Source organism: Podarcis cretensis (genome assembly GCF_951804945.1).
Source record: "Podarcis cretensis genome assembly, chromosome: 1".
In the NCBI taxonomy this organism is placed as follows: Eukaryota; Metazoa; Chordata; class Lepidosauria; order Squamata; family Lacertidae; genus Podarcis; species Podarcis cretensis.
In genome coordinates this window covers 85780988-85806710 of record NC_137170.1, presented here as the reverse complement: position 1 = coordinate 85806710, position 25723 = coordinate 85780988, and the positions used below count along the sequence as shown (strand labels likewise).

At 48.8% G+C, this 25723-nt stretch overlaps 2 protein-coding genes across 5 annotated transcripts in view; both read right to left on the bottom strand.

Annotated features, from left to right (window-relative positions):
• Positions 1-1262: 1262 nt before the first annotated feature.
• Positions 1263-18912, bottom strand: ANKRD13D (ankyrin repeat domain 13D). Of its 3 annotated transcripts, none has more exons than XM_079991554.1 (15): positions 18590-18912; positions 14654-14789; positions 13771-13895; positions 12981-13026; positions 12139-12282; positions 11828-12017; positions 11031-11097; positions 10803-10884; positions 9603-9664; positions 9277-9407; positions 8846-9003; positions 7958-8116; positions 6752-6915; positions 6153-6232; positions 1263-2340 (listed from the first exon to the last, which is right to left on the bottom strand). In XM_079991554.1, exons 1-15 carry the CDS (start codon positions 18677-18679, stop codon positions 2061-2063), a joined length of 1914 nt encoding a protein of 637 aa, XP_079847680.1. In that variant the 5' UTR covers positions 18680-18912; the 3' UTR covers positions 1263-2060. The 3 variants fall into 3 exon arrangements, with proteins under 3 accessions (XP_079847680.1, XP_079847681.1, XP_079847682.1); XM_079991555.1 differs by lacking the exon at positions 18590-18912 and adding an exon at positions 17345-17492; XM_079991556.1 differs by lacking the exon at positions 18590-18912 and adding an exon at positions 17130-17273.
• Positions 18913-22055: 3143 nt separating this feature from the next.
• GRK2 (G protein-coupled receptor kinase 2) overlaps positions 22056-25723 on the bottom strand; it is a 38547-nt gene continuing 34879 nt past the window's right edge. For both annotated transcript variants that reach the window (XM_079996112.1, XM_079996113.1), the window contains exon 21: positions 22056-24203. In XM_079996112.1, the coding sequence (XP_079852238.1) occupies positions 24033-24203 (171 nt within the window). In that variant the 3' untranslated portion in view covers positions 22056-24032. The remainder of the gene's footprint in view (positions 24204-25723) is intronic.

The following is a 25723-nucleotide window of genomic DNA, read 5'->3' as shown; positions in this document are numbered from 1 at the left end:
TAATTTCAGTGGCTCAGAGAACAAATCCACTGGTTTCTTTGAGGCAAGATGGAAGCTGCCGGTTTGATTAAAGTTAAGAAAGGACATGTAGGGACAAGGAGTGGCAGAGATATGTTGACAAAGTCCAATGGGGAAGAGTATTGGTGCAAAATGATGCACATGGTCTAGATGGTGCAAGGGCTGTGTACTATTGGCAGCAAGGGAGGAAGCAAAGGTGGAGGGTAGAGGATTGCTAGACTCTGCCAAGGAACTAAGCTAGTTGTTGCTTTACTGTCACTGGGGCATTGGACTAACAGGGCAATGAGGGCAAAGGAAGTGTGTAGATTTCACTTAATGATTTAAACTGAACACTTTCTGAGTACAGTTGTAAGAAAAAGGATGGTACTACTCTACGACTTCAAGATCGTAATATCCTCCCTCCCTCTTACCCCCCACCTGCCCTCTCTGCTATTGCTTCCACCAAATTGGGAATTAATAGCAACGTAGCCTGTTGAAGAACCTAAAGCAGCTTGTAAACCTTATCGTTTACCAAAATGGACACAGACTATCACCAACATATGGAGTCCCATTAGTGTATTGAGGGAGCAAAGTTTGCTCATGACACTAAATTGTTCTGGGTTGTCAAAACAAAACAAGGGATTGCAAGGAGTTCCAAAAGAATTCCTCCAAACTGGGTGAACTTAAAATAGCAAACACAATTCAATGTAAGTAAAATAAATCCTCATTTGACATATATAGTAATGGGGTCTGAACTGGCAGTAACTGACCAGGGCTGCACACACACTATATACCTTTAAAGGACATTCAAAGCACATTCCCCTCGAAAGTATTCTGGGTACTGTAGTTCACCTCTCAGAAGGTTACGGTTCCCAGTCACATTGAACAAACTACAGTGCCCAGAATTCTGGGGACAATATGTTCTGAACGTGCTTTAAGGGTGCAGTTTGTATGCAGCCTAGGAAAGACCTTGTGGTCATAGTGGATATCTTGGTGAAAATGATTTCAACAGTTCATGTGGCAGCTGTGAAAAAGGCGAATCCCATGCTAGGGATCATTAGGAATGAAATAATGCTGGTATAATGTTTTCATGGTTCAAACTATCAGGGTTTTTTGTGAGTATACTAATTAGCATGTTTCCTAATTTTCATAAGGAGAGCCGCAGAAATCCTAGCAGGTTCTGGAGCCAAGTTTTATGTTTATGTCACAGCCATGCAACCCGAGACCAAGATGGAAGAAAACGGAAGAACGTCACAGCAGAGCGATGCTGGTTTCTTAGTTTTATTTAGTAGTTCCTGCTGCCCAGAGCCCCTTGTGCCTGGTTCCCAGACAACAGGAGAAAGCCGCTCAGGAGTGGGCACAGCTGTTCCCTTTAGACCCACTGGGTTCAGTTTCTTAAAAAAAACAAAAACCACATACCTCCCACTCCCCTTCTTCAGAGATATAAATAAAATAAATTAAAAATAAGGGGGGCAGGGAGAGCAGCAGCTCGCAATGAGGAGGAAAATAAAACACGGGACTGAAAATTATTCACCACACGGCAGCCTGGTTTCAGGTCTCACCGCAAAACATCAGCGCATCAAGCTCCAGGCTTCCCCACCGCCTTCTATTGCCACTTCCCCAACTTGGTCCCGTCCTCAACAGGCCCAAACCCTTGCAAGGAAAGAGAAAGCAGCACATTCACCATCAGTCTCAGAAAAATCTCATGCCGAGGTGATGAAAATTTCCTCAACGTCTCCCCCCCCCCCTGCCCCACATCCTGTCTCCTTATTTGTTGCTGCTCCTCTTCTCCAACCTGCCTCTCTGTGCTGTAGAAAACATTTCCTCAGTGAAGGTTGAGGATATAAAGCAAATTTTTAAAAAAATCTTACAGGAAATAATACCAGAGGATGGAACCGAGTGAGTCCCAGGAAATGCAGAAGGTGCTGTCTTCTCACATCCAGCCTGACCCTCAACTGGGAAGGGGCAAAGCATGAAACCCACCCCACCCCCAGAGGTTAAAAAGACAATGACGGCAAGGACAGCTAGGCTGGGCGGTGTGAGGCTTGAGGGAGGCTAGGACGCTACTTCTCCGTCAGAGAGAGCTGGAGGATGCGCTGCAGCTCCTCGTCCTCCTCGCGGCGTTGGCGCTCCCTCTCCTCCTGCTCCCTCGAAGACAGCTCCATGGCCAAGCGCAGCTGCTCGTCAAAGCTGGGGTAGGGCGGGGGCAAGGCCGAGGAGCCACCCCCATTGGTGCTGAGAGGTGGGCTGCTCTCAGGAGGAGGAGCGCCACCGTTGCCACCTCCAGACTCCACTGGGCTCAGGCCTGGCCCCGCCTGAAGGAACATGCTCTCCTGGATAGCCCTGAGAGGACACAGAACGAGAAGGAGGCATCAGCAAATAGGGCAGCGAGATATGGCTACTTGGTCATGCTTCTCAGGCCTGGTTCAGGCAAGCTTGCTCAAGCTGCTCTCAGATATGTCCCAACACCCTCAGCCCAATCTGGGCTTCCTCCGTTCCCACACAACTGCCCAGAGCCTGCTGGAAGCTAGTAAAAAAGAAATGGGCTGGCCTTTGGCTCAGTCTGGTTCCCAGCGTGCCTGATAGCTTTCTGGTGCTCTCTGCATCAATACAATTCACAGGTTAAAAACAGTGCTTTTTGTGTAATTGTAATACACCTATTTTCACACCGAGGTGCTTCAAAGCGACCTGTTTACTGAACATCCATGCCCATTTGTTAGCCAACCTTGTCTAATCTCCCTGCTGTCTAAAGGTTTGCAAGGAAGCTAGATGATGTTATCTCGAAGCAAGTGTTATCTCGCACTTTCCAGGGCATTTCCACATCATTTTCCATTATCTTACATCAGAGATAACCTGACAGCTGGTTTGCCCAAAATGGCCTGGAAGGCTTAATTCATGGCCAAATTCAAAGCCCTGGTGGGCCTAATTAGGCCTTTGGGCCACTGTGGCTTTAGCTGGTGGGGATACTCAACCCTCCAAAGTTGACCTTACTTCATGGAAAGGCTCATCTTGTGATTAGGGAACTCTTCAGGCCCCAAACCCCACCCTTCAAATTGCTCTCAGAAATGAACCAGGGGCCAGTACAGTTGTTTAAATGTTTAAATGTTGGTGATACGTTTGAAACACCTAGTCCCATTTCACAGTCTAGTAGTTGTATTTTGCATTAATTACAGTTTCTGGGCAGTTTTCAAAGGTACTCCCATGTAGAATTTATTTCAGTAACCAAGCCTTGAAGTTACCAGGGATTGGAAACCCAAAGTATAGGCTACCCCCTTGCCCAGGGCAGAGCCACAAGCTGGTGCACTTGTCTCAAGGTCCCACTTGGGCCTCTAGTGAGAAAGTGGGGTGTAGAAGCCCCCTAAACCGTATTCTTCAGAGTATAATCCTATGCAGAACAGACTGAATAGCATTCTCTGGACATAGGCATTAGGTACCCATCAACAATTTTTCCATCTTATCTGGATTGGATAAACAGCAGTCATCTAGCCTTTGAAAGGCTTGTGTTTTTTCTTCCTGTTGTCCCCAGATTGTTGCGTTGCATCACAACTGTGGGTGGGTTCCCTGCTGGGCAGCAACTCAGGAAATGTAGGAGAAAGGGGAAGAGCCTACTGCTTGTAGTGAAGAAAACGCCTCACTGCCTGCACAGGCCACACCATGACCCAGGGGTTTCCCCCGTTTGTTCCCTGGTTTTCACTCCTTATGCATTTCTATGCCCTACAAGAAGCCTGAAGTATCTCCCGTGATGCAGTCTATGTGTGCTCTTACCTACACTGCTATACTCTACATCTCAGCAAAGGGCTTGCATCAGTTCTGGATCAGTGCAGGGAATGTTCACACCAATTCTCTCAAAATAGCTGTCGTTTACTGCAGAGATTACTGCCAGGGCAATTTTGCAGGAGTAGTCTGTTTCAGTGACGAGAATAAAGCATCTTGTGGTACTGTAAAGACTGTGGCCATTTTGCATCATGAACTTTTTGAGGGCTAAAACCCATTTTGTTAGATGGAGTGGCTGCCAAAGTGGGAACCTACCCACAAGGTGAGGTCAACCTCCCCACCACAAGCAATACAAAAGACAGCAGCAGGTTTGCCACAATACTAGCAGAGCACAAATAAAACTACATTCATTTGATTGTATCTGGTGGACCCACTCAGAGCAGATGTGACTCTTTCTCAACAAGGATCTGCTGGGGTGACTAGGCATAGCAAGCTGAATCAGGTAAATAAAGACCAAAAGAAAGACAAATATGTTAGTTAACTAGCCACTCCTGGTCTTCTTCAAGTCCAAGTTTCACTGCAACAAACTTGGTGATGAATTTCAGCTAATGGCTGAAGTGATCTGAAAGCACCTAAGGCCACCTCTTTGCTGAAGGTGTGAGCCTGGTCAGTGCCTGGGAGACCACCTGACAACCATCTGTATGTTGGAAGAAAGGTGGGATATAAATGTAAGAAAAATTCAAGAACACGCCCCCCCCCCCGGCCTGGTCTCACACAAGAATTGCCATTTGAAACTTTGTGGTCTGCTTGTACTTTTAAGGAGGGGACCTCAAGGTCTGTTTCAATAAGTTATGGGAGACTGAAATGCTCCTCTTGCCTTGGCTTCTGTGACTATTTTCATGTCTGATTTGTGTCTGTTTATTCCTTCATGTCACAACTGAGCAGTCTGACCCATGTAAACAACGGCCTTGTCAGCAGATGACAGCGTACGTCACATGAGAAGTTGCACAGGCCAATGAACCCTTAATGGAATGGCTGATGTTATTTGGTCCTGAGATAGCGTTTGAGTAGACACAGGGGCTGTCTGCACTGCCTGAATAGTAGGAGTAAACTAAACTGCAGTGTTGACAACACAGAAGAACCAAACTAAATTCCTGCATTGCCGGGGGTTGGACTAGATGACCCATGTGGTCCCTTCCAACCCCACAATTCTAAAATTCTGTTATCTCAGAAGTTACTGCTGGGAGTAAATTCCTGCTGCTTGAGAGCATAGGTGCAAATGTGCCTTGAGTCTTCTCTCAACTGCTGAATTTTAAGGAAGCTCTGTGCTTGTAGAGCAATGGGTGGTTACTCATACCAAAAAACTTCCTTCAGGCTCTCTCAGCCTTCTCAGTTCTGTTGGCACCGTTCTCCACTTGGTGCCGGAAAGCGGGTGGTGCTTGCTTTCCACCCACTGGCAGACTGCAATTGTTCAAGAGATTTTCAAATTATTATTAGAAATAAGAACTGGCACCGTTGCAAAAACCCACAGAGGAATCTTACAGCTGAGTGTGAAATATCACAAGCGCCTCCGAAAAAAGCCCTCATCCATGCCCCCAGAAGGATATAAAGCTGTACATCAAGACAGCCTTATTTTCCTCACGCGGAAGAAGATCCATGTGACAGATCAACAATCACACCTCATACTAGGCAGAGTGGCCAAATGCATGAGAGAGTAAGGTGAGAGGAGGTGGTAGGAAAACCAGCTAGGTCCACACAACACCCACAACTAGGAAGGCTGAAGAGGGGAAATTTCTCCAAATACATTTGCATCTGCTTGAGCTGGAGGATTTTTACCCATCTTCAAAGTGTTTACAATCTGAACTATGCCAAGCTCAGTTTCTCGTAGCACCTATGCCAATTCCTGGGGATCTCCCAGACAGACGGGTATATCGCTTACAAGCAGGCAAACTCCATTCATGGGTGACGCACTGGAAGCTAATTCAGGCACGCCCCAATTCCTTCATTGCCATCATGTTCCCCAAGAGGGCATTCCCATTCTGCTTGGTAAGAAAGGATGAGAGAAGGGGAATGTGAGGTGACCGAGGAAGAGGCCCTGCACCCCGCTTTATAGTGGACTATGAAGGAAAACAGCTGGGGAAGAACACTGCATTCAGCCGATGGGAGAGGTCCTGTGAGGATATGGAGATCCTGCTCAGTTCTGTCTGCTTTCCCTTAAACCCCACTGAGGCAGTGAAATCCTTGAAACAGTATCTGGAAGCAGTGAGGGTGTGGATGAGGCCTGGCAAGACTGAAGCTCAATCCAGCTAAGATGGAATTGCTGCTGGTGGGTGGACCAAGTGACCACAAAGTAGGTTTTAGAAAATAATACACCTTAACGTACAGGTTGCAGAACTGAATTCGTAATACAACCTCTTCCTTCTTGCTGCGGAAACACTCACCGTTCCAACTGTAGCTCCTCATCATAGGACGGAGGATTGGATCCTGGCCGTGTGTTGGTCAGAGCTTCCCAGATGGTCACCTGGTGTAACACGCAAGAATGAATATGCTAAAACCGATAGCAAAGAGGCAGAATGGGTGTGTGCTCCTGCTGTAGCAGGTAATAATTTGAGGCTTGGACTTGGAATAATGCTAAAATAATAAGCCATAATGCTTTGGTTAAGCCATGGACTCTCTGGGAGGTCTGAGGCAAGCCATAATCTGATGGCCTCAGGTTCCACCCCCTCACACAAACACACATGCATGCAAAAAGGAAATATATAATCACCAGTTCCTACTGGGATGTAAAAGCCTTAATGAGATCAAGGTTTGCAAAGCACTCAGTGCTACATTTATAAGTGGCAGCCAAGAATTATCTCCACTCTGAGTGCCAACAACTGGGAGTTAGTTTGCTACACCACTCAATCCAACCTCTACTTGGTCCCTGCACAACCATCCGGGCACCATGTGCCCTCCCTCCAAGAACCAGTTAGTCATGCCTGCCTGCTATAATGGACCTGTTTTCACCCCAGTGCAGGCAGGTTTCCGCCTTCCCAATCACCTGGTCTGTCTCTGTGCCAGCATCCAGGAGGCTCTGCTGAATGGCGAACTGGAGCAGGTCATCATCCTCGTCCCGCATGGGCTCTGTACGACCTGCGCCCAACATTGTATAGCCCTGAGGCACCTCAAAAACTGATGGGTCCACCTCGCAGGGGAAAGGGTACACTGGGGGAGGAAGGGAGCACAATGGTTAGCACGCTGGCCAACGGACTACGCAACTTCTGCAATGTCCTGTGTCACCGAAGACCAGTCCCTTCATCTTTGCCTCACTTTCTCCACCCATGAAAAGGGCTCTTAAAAAGGACAAAGGACATCTCCCTAGGGCCTAAGGCAAGCAGCAAATGGGCTGAGCCTCTTTAACAAAAAGTCCCTCCTGATTGTCACTACTTTGCAGAAGAGACTCAACACGCACCGGAAATTTAGGTTTGCACAACTGAAGTGGATTGAAGGGCTCTGTTGCCCTTGCATAAAAAAATGCTGTTTTAAAAAGAATCCAGCGTTTTTGCAGTTTGGGAAGGGGTAGGGAAGTGCACTGAAAATTGCAGGGTGAGCAAATGACTAACAGGAAGCCAACAGCCTGCAAGCAAATCAGGATGAATGTGGGACGAATGCTTGTTGGGGCATAGCTGGCCCACAAACCAATCAGAATGAATGCTCAATAAAAACCAGATACAATCTAACCTCCATGTAAGCTTTGCGCAAGCAAATCCGGGTAAAAGTTGAATACACAGGTTGTCTGCATGAGCCTAAAGGTGGCAACAAGCAGGCATAGCTCCCACTTTCTCAGGCACATCAGTGGGAAACAAAAGGAACATGGCTGTGCTAGCATTCTTGAAGCGGAAAGACTTGATGTTTTTTAAAAATGACGATAAACATATTGAGCCAATATGTCCATTTTTAAAATGTGATGGTCAGTAGCGGGATCATGGAGAAGGATGTGTCAGTTCTAGAAAGCATGCTTTCCCTTCCACAGAGGAGTCACCCGTTTTCCAGTCACTCAGACATCTTACACTTTCACATCTCCTTCTTAACCCTGTTGTCTCCCAGTTCTGCAATGTGGGCTCACGGCCACTGCACCCTAATGCTCCCTCCCTCTCCCAGCCTGCGGGAACACCCTCCACCTCTTCCACTCTTCTCCCCCCTCCAAGGTTTAGATTAGCTGTTGGAAGTCCTGACCCTGGCTCCCACCCCATCCTGCTCCTCCTACCTTTGGTGTTGTTGGCTGCCTCTGCCCCAGCAGTCGGCTCCTCGGTGCTCTCTGGGGTGTGGGTGGGAGTACAGATTCGCACTGAGCTCAGCGGCTCATCACAGCCGCACAAGTTACTAAAAGTGATCCGGGCATTCAGCACGTGGAAGAGGGGGATTTCTGGGAAAAAGAAAGAAAATGTACAAATGTATTCCCTTCACAGACCTGCAATTCCCAGAGTTCCCTGGGAAGAGGGGCTGATTGTTAAACCACTCTGATAATTTTGGCTTTGTGAAGAGAAGAGGGAACTCTTTAACAATTCACAGAACCCTCAAACTACAGTTCCCAGGATTCCGGAGGGGGGGGGGGGACAACCCATGCCTGCTCAAAGTGGTATGATACTGCTTTAAATTTAAAGTGCAGATGGATCTAGGTTTTTCTTTTCTGTAGGTGTATTCTGCAATAATAGTGCATTGGTGGTGCATTTATAGCAGACATCATTCTGCTTTATTAGTTGTTCTGAGATGTTTCCCCAAAGTTATTGCATTATTGCCCTCTGGAGGGGCACTCTTGCACCCACCCAAGAACATTTGAGGTATGAAACGTTACAGGATTTCACCAATTTGAAATGAAGCAGTATGTCCGCTCTGAAACCTTTGCAGGCACAAATGACATTGAAAGCAAGGTTGTGTATGAACTACCTCAATACCTTCATGAGCACAAATCATTATGGATGTACAACAGAAAGAATGTCTGGAGAGGCGTAGCCCCACAGCTTCATTCTCTGCCTTCCTTTTTCTCTCTTCCCCTCTTGATCTGCCTCCCGTCAGCTTGTCTCCATGCCCCCCACCCCACCCTGAGTAGATAATGTCCCCCCCCCCCCAACCAGCCAGGCTTCACACCTCTCACCGATTTTGACAGGGAAGCCAGGAGGTAACTTGAGGGTGATGAAGTCACGCAGCTTGGCAAAGTGGGCGTTGCTGATAGCCATCAGGTCAATTATGGGCGTCACCTGCTCCACCAGGGAGAGGGGATGGTCCTCGCAGAGCCACAGAGTGGCCTTAAACCTGTCACACAAGAAGCATGTTAGTCTTCCAGGAGATTCCTCCAGCTCCCTGCCCCCAACATCTGCCCACGGAGAGACTGGACCTGCAACTCCCCTACACGGGTGAATTATCTGCAGGGACATGTTTTTATTTCCTCCACCTTTTGTTTCTTACCTTTCTCTGGAAAAATGAGTACCTTTTGTAAGAGTTAAGTGCCAGCTGTCACGTCCTGACATCTTCTTCCATTTCTGACCCCACCCCACCAATCCATGCAGTATCCCCCATCCTTCTCACCTCTGCACCTTGTTGGACATCTCAATAGGGCGGCCAATATTGCGGGACTCCAGGTTGAAGTTGGGGTCAAAGTATTCCTCAGGGGTAATAGACGTTGGGTTGGTTGGACTGGCTGACTGCAGCACAGGAGCCTGCAAAAGTGAGGATCGGGGTCTGGATCTGGGCAGGAACTAGAACACCAACACTTTGGAGCCACACAATCCCTTCTCTGGCATATCTCCCTTGTGATCTGCTTCCCCACCTCATGTACCCTTAGGCTAAATTTGTGTGGCTGGGCCAGCATCTACTTTCCCCATATACGGACAGGATCTGACCTGGTCACTCACCCCATTCTGGGCAGCATGCTGCTGGGCGATTCCCAGGAAGGACTGGAATGGAGTCTTAGAACCTGGAAGACAAAAGGAGGATGTCTAAGTGAATGAGTCCTCTCCAAAGAACCTACCACCACCTCCACCACTTTAGTGCAATTTATTTGTTATCTTATTTTTATTTATCTGAAATAGTTTTAGAGCGCCTTTACCCAGCAATGTTCAAGGCGGCTAGTAACATTAGAATGACAAAATCCATGGAAAATGCAGCAAAACAGTCATTGATAAGCGATAAAAGAGGAAGAGGCAGCAGATTAAAAAAGAAAGTGACCTGCCAGGGAGGTTAAGGTCAGCAGCTCGACAGACCAAATGCCTGCCAAGAAAGGAAGATCTTTGCATTATGGCAATAGGCCTTCTGGGAGAGGTCAAGGTGGGTCTCTCTCGACAGAGTTGCAGGGTGTAGGTGGCTACAGAAAAGGTCCTCTCTATTACGACCACAGATACCGATATCCATGAACTGAATGATTTTTACATTATGGGGGAAGATCTACACAAGGATTGCCAGATGTATCATGGAACCACCAGCACCATGGAATCACTAGGCTCCTCTACCTGCCATAGCCACTAAGGCTAGCCCATCTACCGCCTGACATCCTCCTTCTCAGACTCCTTCTCCATGAAAGTGAGTGCCTTCCATAGGCCTGCATGGCCCAAGTGGTCCCTCCAGACTCCTACAGTTATGCTGTGTACATATTCCCATTTACTCTGCCTCTCCCACCAGTGGTTTGGAAAGCTGTCTACACAGGACAACAGCCAAAATCCCTATCTATCCTGTTGCTTCTTAGGCAGTGGAATCAGGGAGGAATGAAGTGGCAGCAATATTCGCTCGGTGCACTTGTGCAATTTTTCATTCTTGCTTAGCCACGGTTCAGCTGAGCGTAACATATAGACCAGGCCAATATTCAGTATACGCTGCTGCCATTTTTGTTCTCTTAACCACCAGGTGAAGCCTGTAAATGGGAGGAGCACATCATGACTATTGAGGACAAGTCACTTGTGGTCAAAGGGCAGGCAGGAGCCGCCAAACAGCAAGTGCAGCACACAATTAATCGGAGTTCTGGGAATTGTAGGGTAAAATAATCCCTAGCAGCATGAAGGGTCATTGGATGAGTCAACACACCGAGTCACAACTGGAAGCGGTTCAACATCTGCTTTTACCTTTGTTGCGTGTCTTGTCCTGATCTGACAGGTGCTCAGTACGGGTTTTGGTGACAAGCTCCACGTTGCTGGCACTGTAAACCTGGAAAAAGGACAAAGAGACCGTTGATATCACCTGGTCCCATCCAACACAAGCCCTGATTCCTCAAAGCAGTGAAGCTAAGCTAAACTTTGATGAATTTTTCAGATTTACACACACAAGGAACAGGAATGGGGGAAGAGTTGTACCTTGGCTTCATAGCCGCTGATGTTTTCCATCTTCTCAGAGCGCCAGCCCCAGATGCCAGACTTGTTCCTGGAGAGGAAAGCCCTCTGGTCAAGAGCGATAGAGTTTGCCATTGCAGACCTCAGCTGCCCCCCCCCAATGCAGCCTAAAGATAACCACTTTCTCAAACACCACTGCTACAATGGAGCTTCATCTCTTCCAACCCTTTTCAGACTTGGAATGACCTCATACTCTTCAGCCTAAAAGATAACCATCTCATCAAATGTCACTTTCTCTCTCACACACACATCTACCTTCACCTCTCCCAACCCTGCCCTTGAAAGACTTGGACTAGGGAGCTGCGAGTGGAAGTCTCTCCTCTGAGGGGAGATGGGGCATATCTGATAACAGAGCTGCAGACATCTATGGCAGTAGAAGCTGGGGCCTTGGTCCCCCTCTTTTCTCGCAAAACTAGCTGATGCTCAAGAGCCTGGGCAGACTTCATCCTTCCCAGCGTTGGTCTCATTGGCCTCATCCTGTACCATAAAAAGAGCCCTGCAGCTGGATCACATCCATAGTCCCTCTAGTCTAGCATCCCATTTCCCACAATGACCAATCAGATGCCTCTGGGAAGCCAGCAACCGTGATGCCAATAGCGCTCTCCTGCTACTGTCCCCTGACAATTCCGGTGTTCTGAGCAGCATGCGGCTGTCTCTGATCCTGGAGGCAGCATATAGTCATTGGGGTTAACAACCAGCAACAGCAGCAGCACACGGTTCACACAGACCCATACGCTACCCTTCCCCCTGCCCCAGCTCACCGCTCAAAGGCAATGTTCTTGGTATCCAGGTGGGTGGAGACGATGGGTGAAGTGAGCCGGCTGGCCACGTGCTCCTCGGAAGGCTGCATGGCAGCCAGCATCAGCTCTGGCTCATGCAAGGCTAGAGACAACGTTTCAGTGTACACCACCTGCTTGTCGTGGTCAACCTCCATCACCACAGCATTCTCATCTGGCCAATGAGGGGAAGGAGAAAAGAGGGTGGGGGAGCAACAGAGAGAAAAGCAGTCAGTATCATAGCCCCCCCCCTTGCCAAGCATGGACCCATCTCCCCAGAAAAGAGATATTCTGACCTTCGCCTTTAAAGATGTAGCTGCGGCGGCCCCGCTGCCAGGTCATGTGCTCAAAGCCCAGCAAGGTGGTGTCAACCCGCAAGTTTTCCCCACGCTTCCACACCCGGTACACGTCACTTGGGCATATCTTGGAGACCAGGGGCACTGGTGACGGAGAGGAAGAGAGGGAGCAGAGGGAGAGGAAACATTGCTTAGCATCATTTACTTGTTTGCCACATTTGTACCTCACCCACAGAAACACAGGGAGCTGCCTTATACTGATCCATCTGATCCACTGGTTCATCTAATACCGGTCCATCAATTTCTGTGTTGTCTACATCGACTAGCAGCAGCTCTCCAGGGTTTCAGGATGGGAGGCCTATCCCAGCCCCACATAGAAATGCCTGACTGAACCTGGGATCTTCTGTGTGAAAAGCAGGTGCTCTTCCACTGAGCTACAGCCCTTCAGAGAGGCACCATAGCCTCTGTGTGGAAGGTCAAACTGAGAGACAGCGACATGCTCCAAAGTACCCAATGAGACTCATGGCTGAGAGGTACTTCTTGCCCTCTCTGCCTGGCATCACCTCATTCCTTCAGGGTGTCACACTTCTAATCTCTGGAGCACGACTAGGACACCACGTGTCAATAGCATGGATTCTGCTCCTTGGTGAAGCCAGGGCACCCACCACAGAGAAAGGAGAATGCTTCCTTCTTCCTCAAAATGTCGTCTATGTTTCTGAGCTCAGGAGGTTTTCTGAGCTGCATCATTTCCCCAGGCCAAACTCCTCCCTTATTGGATAGCTCTCTCCTGTCACCTGCTCGGGCTTTTGTGGACCATTCCCAGAAGTGAAGCACTGACTTACCCCAGCTGGTAAACTCCCACTTCATCTCCACGTAGAAATCAGGAGCCTGTGGAGATGGAGAACCAAGGTGAGGGGGCAGAGCACTGCAAGTGAGAGAAGGGGCAGCGAGAACAGCCAATCCCTGTTCTCTAAAGGGACTACATTTTGCTGTGACCATAATCTTATTAAGAGTCACACTTTGCCAATGGGAGTTCAATTAGATCTAGCAACTGCTAGCTAGAAAACCCAAGAGTGCTTTTGAGCATCCCAGGGGGCTTAAAGGAGAAGAGGGTTGATGCTTCTGGGATGCAGAGTAACTGCTACCGTTGTCATCTTGAAACCATGCTGTTCAAATGCTTTGTCTTCCAAGCCCCTTCGCAAGGGAGTGTGGGAGGGACAAGAGTGTTTCCCTTCTTGAAGTATGCATTAGAAGAACATAGGAATGGTTAAATTGCAATGGTTCTGTGCCCACACAAAAGTTAGAATCATAGAATCATAGAATCATAGAGTTGGAAGAGACCACAAGGGCCATCGAGTCCAACCCCCTGCCAAGCAGGAAACTGAGGGACTTAATGCTGGTGCTCTATGGAAGAAGTATCCAGAGAGAGGGTTGTGGCTTTTAATTAACACAAACACAACCAGAGTTTTAGAAAGAAAAGGAGATTCCAATAAGATCCTAAGAGAGGGCAGATTTGGCAAGATTTCTTTCTCCCTTCGCCAGGGGTCCTGACAAGAGTACAGGTTGGGCGCCCCTATAATAAAATCTGTAGACACTGATAAATACACAAGGACTGAAGTTGACTGTACATACTCTGCGCAGTTTGTTGAGCAATTCTGGGATGCCGCCTAGGCGCTGTGTGGCCCGCTGGTAATCGCGATACTGGAGCACCAGCTGCACCATCTCTGGGTCCCCTGTGCTTACTGCCTCCTGCAGGACTAGAGAGGCAGAGGGAAAAAATCAGTATTTGGCTTCTTGGCCCCACTCACTGTGCCCATCATCTCTCAAGTCCAAACGAGTTTCTCCTCTAACCTCACTCCCAACCAGGAGCAGACAGCCTATTGATCTGCCAAAAGGACATGTCTGGCTGCCAAGGGCACAGGTATCATGCCAATCAGTGCTCAGTTCCCAGGGAAACTTCTACCATCCTAGGCAGGGCAAAGCAAGGCTCCAGAAACTTAAGCCAGAGAAGCAAGAATAGGTGCCTTAAACAAAAGTGCCGGGAAGAGTTCTGCCTTCAAAGCACACATATTACCCCAGTACTGGCCTAAGCACTGGACTCTGGCTTTCATTCGTGTTGCTTACCCCTCAAAACCACAGCCCTCACGCCTCAGGTCTTTCATTTCTTAACTTCTGTCTTCCCTTGCTTAGCTTTCACAACAACCCTTTCAACACATTCCTTCTATTTCCCCCCTTGCCTAGGATATAAGGAGATGCTTCAATATGAACGACTGTTATTGAGCCCAGTATTAGGCGGCAGCACTGCAAGGTCTCAAGCAGAAGGCGTTTCACAGTCGTGCAGCCTGATGATCCTGATGAACATGCGGCTCTCCAGGTTTTGTTGGACTCTATCTCCCATCAGCCTACAGCCAGCGTGGGAGTTGTAAGTGCAACTCACCCCAGCTTTAAGCAGAGGAGACAGAAATTGAAACGGACTAACATGGGGCACATACCCTTGCCCACTGAACCTTCATACCTGTCCAGCCGTTGGCATTCTCTTGGCCCACACTGGCATTGTGTTGCAACAACACCCGGACAGATTCCAGGTTCCCCAGGCACACGGCCAGCTCCAGGGGCGTTCGGCCTCGTGGGTCCAGCATCTCAATATCGTGCTGCAAAAGAGCCATAGGATTAATGAGCTAGGTGGGCATTCCTTTGCAGGAGAACAAGGGCTGAGGCTTTCTCTGCGCTGGGGCTCATTCCTAGAAACAGTTTTCAGTGCTAGGACTCAGCAGGGTTTTAATGCCCTTGCACCAGTATCTCTTGCAAAAGAGGAAGATTCACTCAGAGCTCGTCCTCAGATAATGCTGTCCCTGACCTACAAGGACATCCAGGATACTAGGATAGAATTCACATATCCTATAGAATATCCGACCCAAGGGACCATGACGTATCATATCCACTGGCCAGAATAGAAGAGCCGGCCTTGTTGCTTAATCTAAGCTTACGCATGCTGATATTCAGATATTCAAAAGCCTTGATGGGACTGCAGAAATGAAGGGCAGCACATTAGGGCTACAGTCCAGTTGCCCTCCAAGGAAGAATATCATGGCAAGGAGACCAACCTGGCCCCAACCACCAGCCAGAGAACCATCAGGCTACATGGAACTCACCTCCCCCCTTCCTACTCAGCTTCAACTCCCCCCAGGACTGTAGAATCAAAAGGGAGAAGTTTGAAACGCTTGCCCCACCCATTGGTCAAAGGAGCTGGAGCCAACAATTCCTATTCAAGTGAGAACATCAGCAAGGGAAGGTTACCTACCCTGGCCTCCACTGAGCATCAATGCCCTCTCTTATAGCTCCCCACTTTGTTGTGGCCTGGAAGGACTGATCTCTCTCCCACTCCACTTCCCTTTCCTTGTGTGTCTCGTCTTTTCAGTTTGCAAGCTGCTGGCAGGGCTTGACTCTGTTTTTGAACCGCTTTGGGAGACTCTTGATTGCTTGAGAAGTGGGGGGAAATCTAAGTATGTATGGAAATCAATTAATGTTGTGTCTTGGCTTTCTGATGAAAGGACCTTCTTTGCAATGGCAAATGCTGCCTTGTTCCAAGATGCAATTAGAAGGGGCCATTCACCACAAAGGCCTTTGTCCCCACATGATAGAACAGAATAGGGACTAGCCCACCTATATTGTGAAACAACCTGTTTTGTTTTTAATTGTAAGGAGAGTGCACTCAAGTGCTACAGAAGGAGAGTACACGGCTTATGAATTAAAGAAAAGAAACAAAAAACAAACAAACCCACAAGTAAATACGCTTTTGAGGGATGGATAATAAAAATGGATCAGGAGACAGGGCTGTAGTGCTTTGTGCAGATGTCATGGGCACCTTCCTTATGCTGAGGGTAGTGTAATCGCTTCAAGCACTGGGGCTAAGAATCACATTTTTTAACAGCTGATTACCAGCAATTCACCAACAATGAGAGTGCTTGCTGCAGAGAGGTCTGGCTGGTTCTATCATAGCTCCAGAATCCTTCTGTGTTACCTGGAACAGCCCAGAGTCTCTTATATCCTACATAAGCTGGGCCTATTTTCACTCTACTTGCAGACTAGTTGACCACAAGAATATATTTGAAAATAGTCAGAATGTTATTTCTTCTACCACCAAGGTAAGTCATGTGCAGGGTGGCTGAGCATCCTAAACCATCTGCAAAAAAGATGTAACAGCAGCCGATACCTTCAGAAATTCAGGATGTTACAAATCTGCCCACCCTGCCAAGCCATTCCCTTGCCTAGGCTCCATCCACTCAAAGCTCCATCCACCCAACACCCACTCTGAAAGTCGTAATTTGATGGAAGCACCACAATATTCAGAAAGAATTTGCCTCTGAATGTCAGCTGCTGGATACAAGCAACAGCAGAACAGTGTTGACCTCAGGCCTTGCTTGTAAAATTTTCAGATGCATTTGGCTGACCACTGCTGGAAACAGAATGCTGGACTAGATGGAGACACCTGACTTTCTCCAAGACTGCAACCTGAGTACAATGCAAAGGTGGAGCATGAGCTCTACACACCAAACCACTTCTTTGACCTCACATTTGATACTGCAACATCCATTTTACAGAAGGAGAACTGGTGAGACTGAGAGACAAGTGACCTAGCCAAATTGAACACAAGGCAGAGCCCCAAACCCTCCACACCATTTCCTTCCAAATATCTGCCCTGACCCAACTTTTGTTGCGATGCCACTGTATGCCATACTCTGAATCGTTCCTCTCCCACCTTTCCCAGACTGCCCATGATTTTTAAGAAACAAGATAAAAGCAAATTCAGATACTTTGTCACTCAAGGGGTAATTAACTCATGGAATTCACTGCTGTGAGGTATGTTGATAGCCACTAGCTTAAGTTAGTTTCAAAAAGGATTTGATAAATTCACAGAGGACAGGTTTGTCAACAGCTACTAGCCTCAACCACCAAATTAAATAGAACCTCCCTCTTCAAAGGTAACATACATCTGAGTATCAGCTGTTAGGGACTGACAACAAGGCCATCACTGGAGTGCCCTATGTAATTAGATTCCAGAAACATCCGGCTGACCAAACCTCTGCCCCAAATTCCTTTCTTTTTGAGATCCTCCCAAAAGTCATCCCCCTAGATCTGTAAGTCAGTTCATTCCCCGTTTCCCCCTTCCAAAACAAGAAATGGGAATCATCATGATCTCAGGTACCATCAGTTATCTCCAGCCCAGTCTTCTTTTAAGCCATGCTTCCTGGTCTGCATTTCTCTCAGTTCCAAATCAGTTGCCAGGCAGAACTCTTCCTGTCAGTCTTCTCCCATACAGGTATTCTAATGACTCTGTTCTCTTGGTTCTAACTCTAGGTGGGAGAACCAAGAGTTTTTTAAAGTATAGATGCTCAGCCTAGTCCAGTGCTCAGCTGTGGTCCATAGGGGCAGGCAGGAAGGAAACCCTGTGAATTTCCCCTCTCCAATGCAACAGGGTGCTAGAGCTGGCACTTGCTTGGAGGCTCTGATAATTGAATTTAATTTTTAAAAGAGACCCATACCAGCTGTGCACACGCACATCAATCTTTAAGGATTATTTTGCCTTTCTCCCTTTTTCTCTTTTCCAAAATGGTGGCTATCAGTGCACTAAACATGAAGCCACCACAGGAAGGTTGTTTTTTTTAAAAAAAACAACAACAACACTAGGCCTCGATTGCTAGAGGATGTTATGGGACTGAGTATCACGGGGCACCTTTCAGATCCAACTGAGTGTGCTGATCCCTCGCATGTCTTGCCCTCATGTGCCCCAAATCACTATGAGGGGGCCTAAGACGAAGGAGCAGTGGATTCTGGGATTCCAAACAGATGGCCTCAAATGAGGATTGCTGTTTGCTTCAAAGCTTCAACTGCCAAGTCTGATGAGGAATTATGAGGTTGGGGATTCCCAGCCCAAAAGAATCATCAAACATCTATACAGCTATTCTGAAACCACCAGTTCGGCCGGGGTGAGAAGGAAAGAGTTACAAAGAGACCAGGAGCATTACAAAGGTGGGGGAAAGGTGATGATGCTATCACAACTGGGGGGTCAAGAGATTCCCCTTGGGCAGTTTTCCTGCTTGTGTGTGTGGCGTGGCTGGGAAGGGGGGGGGAGTTAACTGGATGTGGCAGGTTTAATAAGATGCAGATGGAACAAACCTAGGTTAGCAGCGGTCAGATATACTAAGTGCCAGTATCTGGCCCTTGTTCATTCTCCCTCCCAGTGGCAGCAGCAGCAGCAGCAGCAGCAGGGCTACCAACGGGTGGGGGGGGGGAGCGAAGGGCTGGGACCATCTTGGAAGGATCCCACATCACATCCCCCTCCCTGGCTGCCACATCTCCAACTCCGGCTGGAAGGGGCGACCTGGAATGCGGGGTTAAGGAAGGAAGGAGTCCTAGGAGATTGGGGGGGTGTTGAGGGGCTCCCCCGTACCTGTCCCTTGCGCAGCTCGCTGTCCAGCGCCTGGTGCCGGTTGTGCCAGACGAGCAGGTGCAGGGGGAAGGCGTCTGTGATGCGGGCCATCCCGTCACCATGTCCCCGCGCCCGGCCGGGTCTCTGCTCCGATCCCTCTCTGCCCGAGGCCTTTCCGGGTGGCGGCGGCGGCGGCGGCGCTTTCCCTCCTGCTCGGTTTTGCGCTGGGCCCCGCTGCGACGGTGGCGGCGGCTGCGCTCCAGGGAGGAGAGGCAGGCAGGCAGGCGGAGAGGGAGGGACGGCGGGGCGCACGCGCGGCCTGGCCGGGGTTCGCTCGCTGCGGCTCCCGGGGCCGACCCAGAGCCAGGGAGCGGCGGGGCTGGGGGAGAAGGGGCGGGCCTGCGGGGCGCAGGGAGGAGACAGCGGCGGCAGGGGCGCGGAAAGCTGGCCCAGGCACTTTTCCGGCCTCGCTCGCTCCCAGCTCCAGCCCACGCGAGAGGGCCACGCTCTGGGCGTCGAGGACAGGCAACACCCCTTGCGTCACCACCGGCAGCGGGAGGGAGCGGAGCCGGCCGCCTTGGGCAGCCTGCCTCCCTCGTCAGCCGCCAGGGGAAGCGGGCGGAGGCGAAATTGCAGCCCCCGGCAGCAGGAGCCACGGCCTCCTCGGGGTCCTCAGTCCCCAGAAGGGTGGGCGATTGGGTCCGCTTGCTTGCTGGGGGCGGACGGGAAGGCTGAGGCTGCAGTCAGATATCCATTCACCCGAGAGGAACTGGAAGGGATCCCAAGGGTCATCTAGTCCAGCCCCCTGCAGTGCAGGAATCTCAGCAAGATCATACGTGACTGGTGGCCATCCAAGCTCTGCTTAAAAACCTCCCGAGGAAGGCGAGTCTACCACCTCACCTGGAGTCCGAACACCTTTTACTGTCCGCAAGTTCTTCCTCGTGTTTAGTCAAAATCTCCTTTCTTGCAACTTGAATCCATTGGTTTGGGGCCCATTAAGCTCTGCCGAGTTTACTTCTGAGTAGAGATATATGTAGGATCATGTTCAGTTAGAGAGCCTTCTTCCCCTTGCATCTTTTATTATTCAGGGAAATAAGAATCGCACCAGGAGGCTTCTGGTTAGTGGCGAGCTGAAACCTGGAGCTGCCTCCTACGCTGTTTGCCTTGCCAGGGCTCTGCTGTGAAATGTGGTTCAATAAACTAGTGCACCTAAGCATATGCAGAGTGCACCTTTCTCTACTGAGTAGGAACAACCAGGACTCCAGCCAAGCTTCTTGAACCTCACACAACTCATTCTAGAAATTAAATTCTATCCTACCAGTCCTAAATATGGACTATCCACTGCTTTTTATTTAAAGTTGTTTTGTGTATGCATCTTTCAAGCCAGAAGGATATAGGACTGGGAAATCATTTCTAAAAACACATTCCTAGACATGCGCATTCAGAAATGAGTCCCTCTGTGTTTAGTGGGTATTAGGTCACAGGTATTGGTCATCCAATATACCCCCTGGGAGTAAATCTTATTCAGCTCAGTGACGCTTAATTCAGAGTAGACATGGATATGATTATTGCACTAACAGTCTTTCAGGAATGGCTCCCTCGGGTTTTCACATGCAGGACCTGCTCTCTACCTGCTTGAGGAAGTGTTGCCTTGTTACAGACTTGTTCAGTGGTTGAAGTAACAAAGTAGTTGGCACCCAGTTAAACCTGAAGTTGTTTTCACCTGTCATGGAGTAAACAGGCCTTCCATGACTAGGCCTGGAAAAATGTAGCACAGGAAGTGTAGAGGAGGCACCTTTAAAACAACAATGCAACCTTTCCTTTGGAAAGGTTACTATTCCTTCTCTAGAGTCAAGAAACGTGCTCTGTGAATCATAATCCCTCCACCTCCAGTCATATACCCCAGCCTGTCTTTCTCTCCATTTTTGACAGAGAGGGGTTCCATTGGCTTTTAAGAGTTATGTGATGGGCAAAAATTCAACAGGGAAGCTTACTCCAACATGGCTTCCTTTAGATTGTGAAAAGCTCCCCATTACACTTCTGCCTCAAACAGATGCTATTAAATTATTATCAAATATTGTTAAGAGGGATGGGGAAATGGAATTCCACTGGGCCATGAAGGTCTTTTATGGAGAGAAAAGTATCCCAGCTGTTGTGTTAAGCTCCAGCCCAGCTGTGCTCAGTTTGTTTTGGTAAGTTCATTGAGACTCTTGTATCAGAAACAAGCAAGTCTTGTGGCACCTTCAAGAATGATTTGTTGTGGCAGAAGCTTTCATGAACTAGCACGCACGACATCAGATGCATGAAGTGTTATCCTCAGTTGACAGATAATATATACATGCACATAGCTGTAGAGGGGGAAATGTAAACAGTGGGTCCAAGAGGCTATAAAATGCAAAGGGTTGCAGCAGGTCTGTGACGTTTTTGTGCAGAGCTCAAATGTATACAAGATAAGCACAGACTGGTGTACTCTCAGCAGAAGTCACTATAATCCTATTGATCTTTCTTTGCTGCTTATTGATGCTAGTGTTTTTAAGGTGTGTTTTTTTTCTTTTTGAGAGTTTTTGTAGTTCATGAAACCCCCCATATGGGTTCTATGGGAAGAGTGGGGCATGAATCATTTACTATGCAATGCTAATTCAGCACTTCCATAGCATGTTTGCAGGGGAGAACCACAGTCCCCATTAGGTCCAAATTGAACAGAACTGAATTTGATGATAAATTCTAATTTAGCTATTTTATGCTGGAGTATCCCTTAGAAACCTTTTTTTTTTTTGTGAAGCATTACAATATTGAGGATATCAGAAATGTTCTCCCACCACTTTGTTTATCCTATGGGGACAGCAGAAGGATTTGGTTTGTTAGTGATGCACTATATTACGTTGGAGCTTGAGACCCATAGGAGAGAGTTGGTTGGTCACCTATTATAATGCAAGTATTTCTTGACATATTTGTGTGCTTCCTACCATAGATTCCTAAATGGATGCTTCAATTTAGAGCAGGGGTGAGGAAACTTTGCTCCTCCAGATGTTACTAAACTACAGTTCCCATCAGCCTTGACTAATGGCCATGCTGACTGGGGCTGATGGGAGATGTAGTTTAGCAACACCTGGAGGACCAAAAATTTCTCCTCCTTGCTCCAGAGAAAGGAAACGGAGCACCCATATCACCATGGAAAACACACAATCTGCATGCCTATGGTCCCAGCTTCAGTCTCCAGTCTAAATGGTCTTGGGGCTGGATTCTGCCATAGACCAGCCTTCCCCAACCTGGTGAGCTACAGCTCCCACTATCTGTGACAATTGGTCTTGTTGACTGGGGCTAACGGAGGCTGTATTCTTAAAACACCTGGATTGGATACCAGCTTTGGAAAAGCTGGAGTAGGCAACCCTGAGCCAACAACCCAACTCAATCTACGTCAGCGACACGTTTTACGCATTCTGGTGCCGAGAGCCACAGAAGAGCCTGCGTTTTTCTAAGCTTTGTGGGTTTTGGATTTTTTTTTATTATAAAAACAGTCTTTTTATCCCACTCATTAAAATCACATTCAAAAATCGGCAAAAAATCCATAATAATAACCCAGAGAGACAAACCAGAGATCAATATTTACAAACACTGCAGGGAAAGGGGGGGGGGGCTCCCGCTCTACCCCTCCCCCTCCCAGGGCCAATCGCCTTGGGAGGAATGTGGGAGCCATGTAGCAGAACAGGCAAAAACTCATCACATGAGGCGGAGTGGGGGGGGGCATGCAGCAGAGGCAATCGCATGCGCTTGGGGCATGACACTTATGGGGATGAGAGACCTGATCCCCAACTGAAAGCCATCTACCCTTAACCCCTCTGTTAAACCGCAGATGGAGGGAAGAGGAGGAGGAGGAGGAGGAGCGGTACAGGGTCAATTCAACCTGATATTTCTCCCCATCCTGTGGGAGAAACCATAACACTGCTAGGGGAAGGGGAGGTGGTGGGTGGGGAGAGCTGTTAATACAGAGGGATACTGGAAGGGAGGGGGCAGAATGGGCCAAGTTTTTCCACACCCAGCCAGGCCCCCCCTTGGCACAAAGATATTTACAGAATCCTTCAGACACTTGGGACTTGGCACAGGGCCTCATCCAGGCCGAGCTTCCAGTGACCGCACCCCCACTCCCCCCTACTCCAGGCTCAGCCCAGAGAGGCCCTGAGAGCAGAGGGGCCAGGCAGCTCAGAAATCTCTTTTGGCATGAAACCTGCTGCCCCTCCCCTCTTTCCACAGCAAAGCAAGATGGGCATTTGGCAGTAGAGACAGCAGAGCAAGAGGCAGTTCTCATCCCACTCCAAGGAGAAGATTCAGAGGCAATAGTACAGAGACTGGGCAAGCCAAACGCAAGGAGCTTGTCCAGATTCAGCCCCAGGGAGTACAACTTTTTGCAGACTCCACGGGGCCAACTGGGAAGGGCACAACAATAATCTTGAAATTTGGCACAGTTGATAAGAGAATGCCTGGGAGAGCAGGGTGGCAAAAGGCAGAGGGCAGGCCACAACTCTGAGGCGGCAGCAAGAGCAGCAGCAGCAGCCGCTGCCCCAGGTCAGGAATTCAGGATTTGGAATGGCAATTGGTGGGACCAGAAGAGGGTGTTAGGGAAGGATTCAGGACGTGAACTCAGGGGTGAAGGGAAGAGAACAGAACAGGAGCAAGCCTTCATTTTTTTGTTAGACATTTTCGTTACAGTGTAAGAGTTTCAAGGCAATTCCTTATCACACTCTAGAGTGCAAACCCAGCCAATGCTGAAGGGGATTGCTTATGGCACAGTGGCTGCCTAGCCGATATTCAGTGAGTGACAGGTGGCGGGAAATACACTCTTTTGAGCTATCCCATCTACGCCAGAACCAGGGTGCCCTTTCTGCAGGCGGCCTGCTGTGGAACCGTACGCCAGAGCCTGCCGCTGGAAAGAAAAGGGGCTGGGAACACGGGTTGTTGTGCCGATGCGTCTCTTCACCTCAGCTGGTGTGAAGGGACTCACTCACCTGAGAGGACATGCCCTGCTAGCCACTCCATGGGGAGCAAGGCCTAAGCCAGCAGGCTCTCTCGTGAGTGCGCTAGCGCATGTCTGGCAGCCACAGGGGAGGAAGCAGGGAGGACACAAGATGCGTGGCACACCTCAGGGCATCTCCTTCCATTGGTCCTATTTAGAGGCAGGGCTTTAATCCCAGCTTTCCTTCGTGGGGGGCAGGGGGGTGGGGTAGATGCTCATCCACCTTGCCAACCAGGCTCCTTCCCCTCAAATGGGTATTGGTCCCCCTGTGCTGGGGGATGGGGAGAGGGAAGTCTGTCCCACACCTTCTGGATGCCCCACCCCCTCACTATAATACCCCAGGGGGCTGGGGTGGACATCACAATGATCAGCGAAAGGAGACAGGAGAGAGGGTGGGGATGGTGGACAAACCCAGCCAAATAAATTAAGGATGGGAGAGGAAGTCAAGGAGGGTCAGAGGCCGTTGGTGCTGCTGCTGCTGCGCTGGAGCAGAGGGACCTTGCTGAGCTCCACCACCGGAGAGCGCGGCTTGTGTTTCATTTTGGGCACCCTCTGCAGCAGCTGCTGGGCTTCCTGGTAGGCTTCGCGCAGCTCCTTCTTCCATTGCACCAACTCCGGATCGCTCTGGAGGAGGAAAGGCAAGGGATTAGCATGAGGGCCCCCTAGAATACAAAGGAGACAGCTCTCAAGGCAGCCGCCATTATTTTGCTCAGGGCAGGAGACGGTATCAATCGCCTTGGACCTTACAATCGGCTTGGGAGTGGTGCTGCCATAATTGGTTGGTGCCCAGTTGGCACTTACTCAGGCAGGGCCTTCTGAGCGGTGGCTCCGGGTTTATGGAATACCCTCCCAGGTGAGATGCATCCATCTCCCTCATTATTAAGGTTTGGGAGCAACTTAAAAACATTCCTGTTTAACCAGGCCTATGACGGCTGGAAGATACTGTTCTTGGCAACCCCTTGACATCATTAGCTGTGCAATCATGTGATTGTTTTTAAATGTTCTAAATGTTGTCAGAAAACAACCACCAGACTAAAATTCTGGAAGCTGTGTACAAATGGTTAATGCTTTCAGGCATTATTTCCTAATGGCACCTCTCTGTGCCAGCCCATTAGCACCAATACTTTCTCTCTGTAGAGAAGGAATAGGAAGACAGAGGTAAAGACTTTCTCAGCACAGCCCCTGATCATAAGGAACATCTTGTTGTTCACCTAAGATGCTTTTCTCCTGCATGGACCAACACACAGGCAAAAGGCTGTTTAATTCCCACACATATTACTTGTGTTGATTTCCTCTTATGCATCACAACTGCTCAGTCAAATTTGCCTGTTGCTTGGCTTGCACATGAAAGCCAGATCTCAGGGGCACAATATAGGGCAGACTGCCAAAGCCCCTATGACTACTCATACTGGAGCAGAGAGGGGTTAAAGAGGTGCTTGCCTGTATATGGGGTCATGTAGGAGTGAGACAATGGACGCAGCCAATGATTAACCTTCCCTTAATTCAAAATATGGCCTTTGTTAAAAACAGATTCCTGAGTACTATAGATCTATCAACATTGCAGCATGAGAGGGAGAAGAGGTGCCTTTGAAAGGTCAAGGCAGAGGCACCCAATTTTGAGGATGCTGGCTAGGCTATCTGCAGTAGGACCATCACAGTGACAGTGAGGGACACCTCAGCAAAAATGCAGGCTTTAAAAAATAGCACAAATTCAATCGTCAATTTATTTTGGGGCTACGTATGTGTGTGTCTCCACTCTTGAGGATGGATTTGGCCCGTGGGTTAGCTACCCCGCTATACAAACTTGCCTGGGGAAAAGAAAACCCCACTGAATTAGTGGGGCCTACTTCAGAGTAGGCAAGTTTAGGATTGCACTGCAGATGGGTTTTCCAGCAAAGGGATAAATTTCTTGCACCCACGCAAAGTCCTTGCCTCCCAATACAATAACACACGCTACTCCAACTCCTCTAGGCTTGAACAAGTTCTAAGAGAATTATGCAGCTTCAGCTATATTCTGTACATCTGATGAATACATATAATTATTCTGGTTGTAGAGAAATTTCTTCCCCTTTTGATGCAAAGCACACACCGCCCTATTTATAGTCTTCTAAAATGTGAACTAGCTTTCTTAACTGAACACGACA

Excerpts from the sequence above, each read along its gene's own strand:
- ANKRD13D (XM_079991554.1), bottom strand. The coding sequence starts at position 18,679 with ATGGCCCGCATCACAGACGCCTTCCCCCTGCACCTGCTCGTCTGGCAC. Across the intron at positions 13,896-14,653 it reads GAATGCCAACGGCTGGACAG|TCCTGCAGGAGGCAGTAAGC; the intron begins GTATGAAGGTTC and ends CTGCCTCTCTAG. Across the intron at positions 12,018-12,138 it reads CTACATCTTTAAAGGCGAAG|ATGAGAATGCTGTGGTGATG; the intron begins GTCAGAATATCT and ends CTCATTGGCCAG.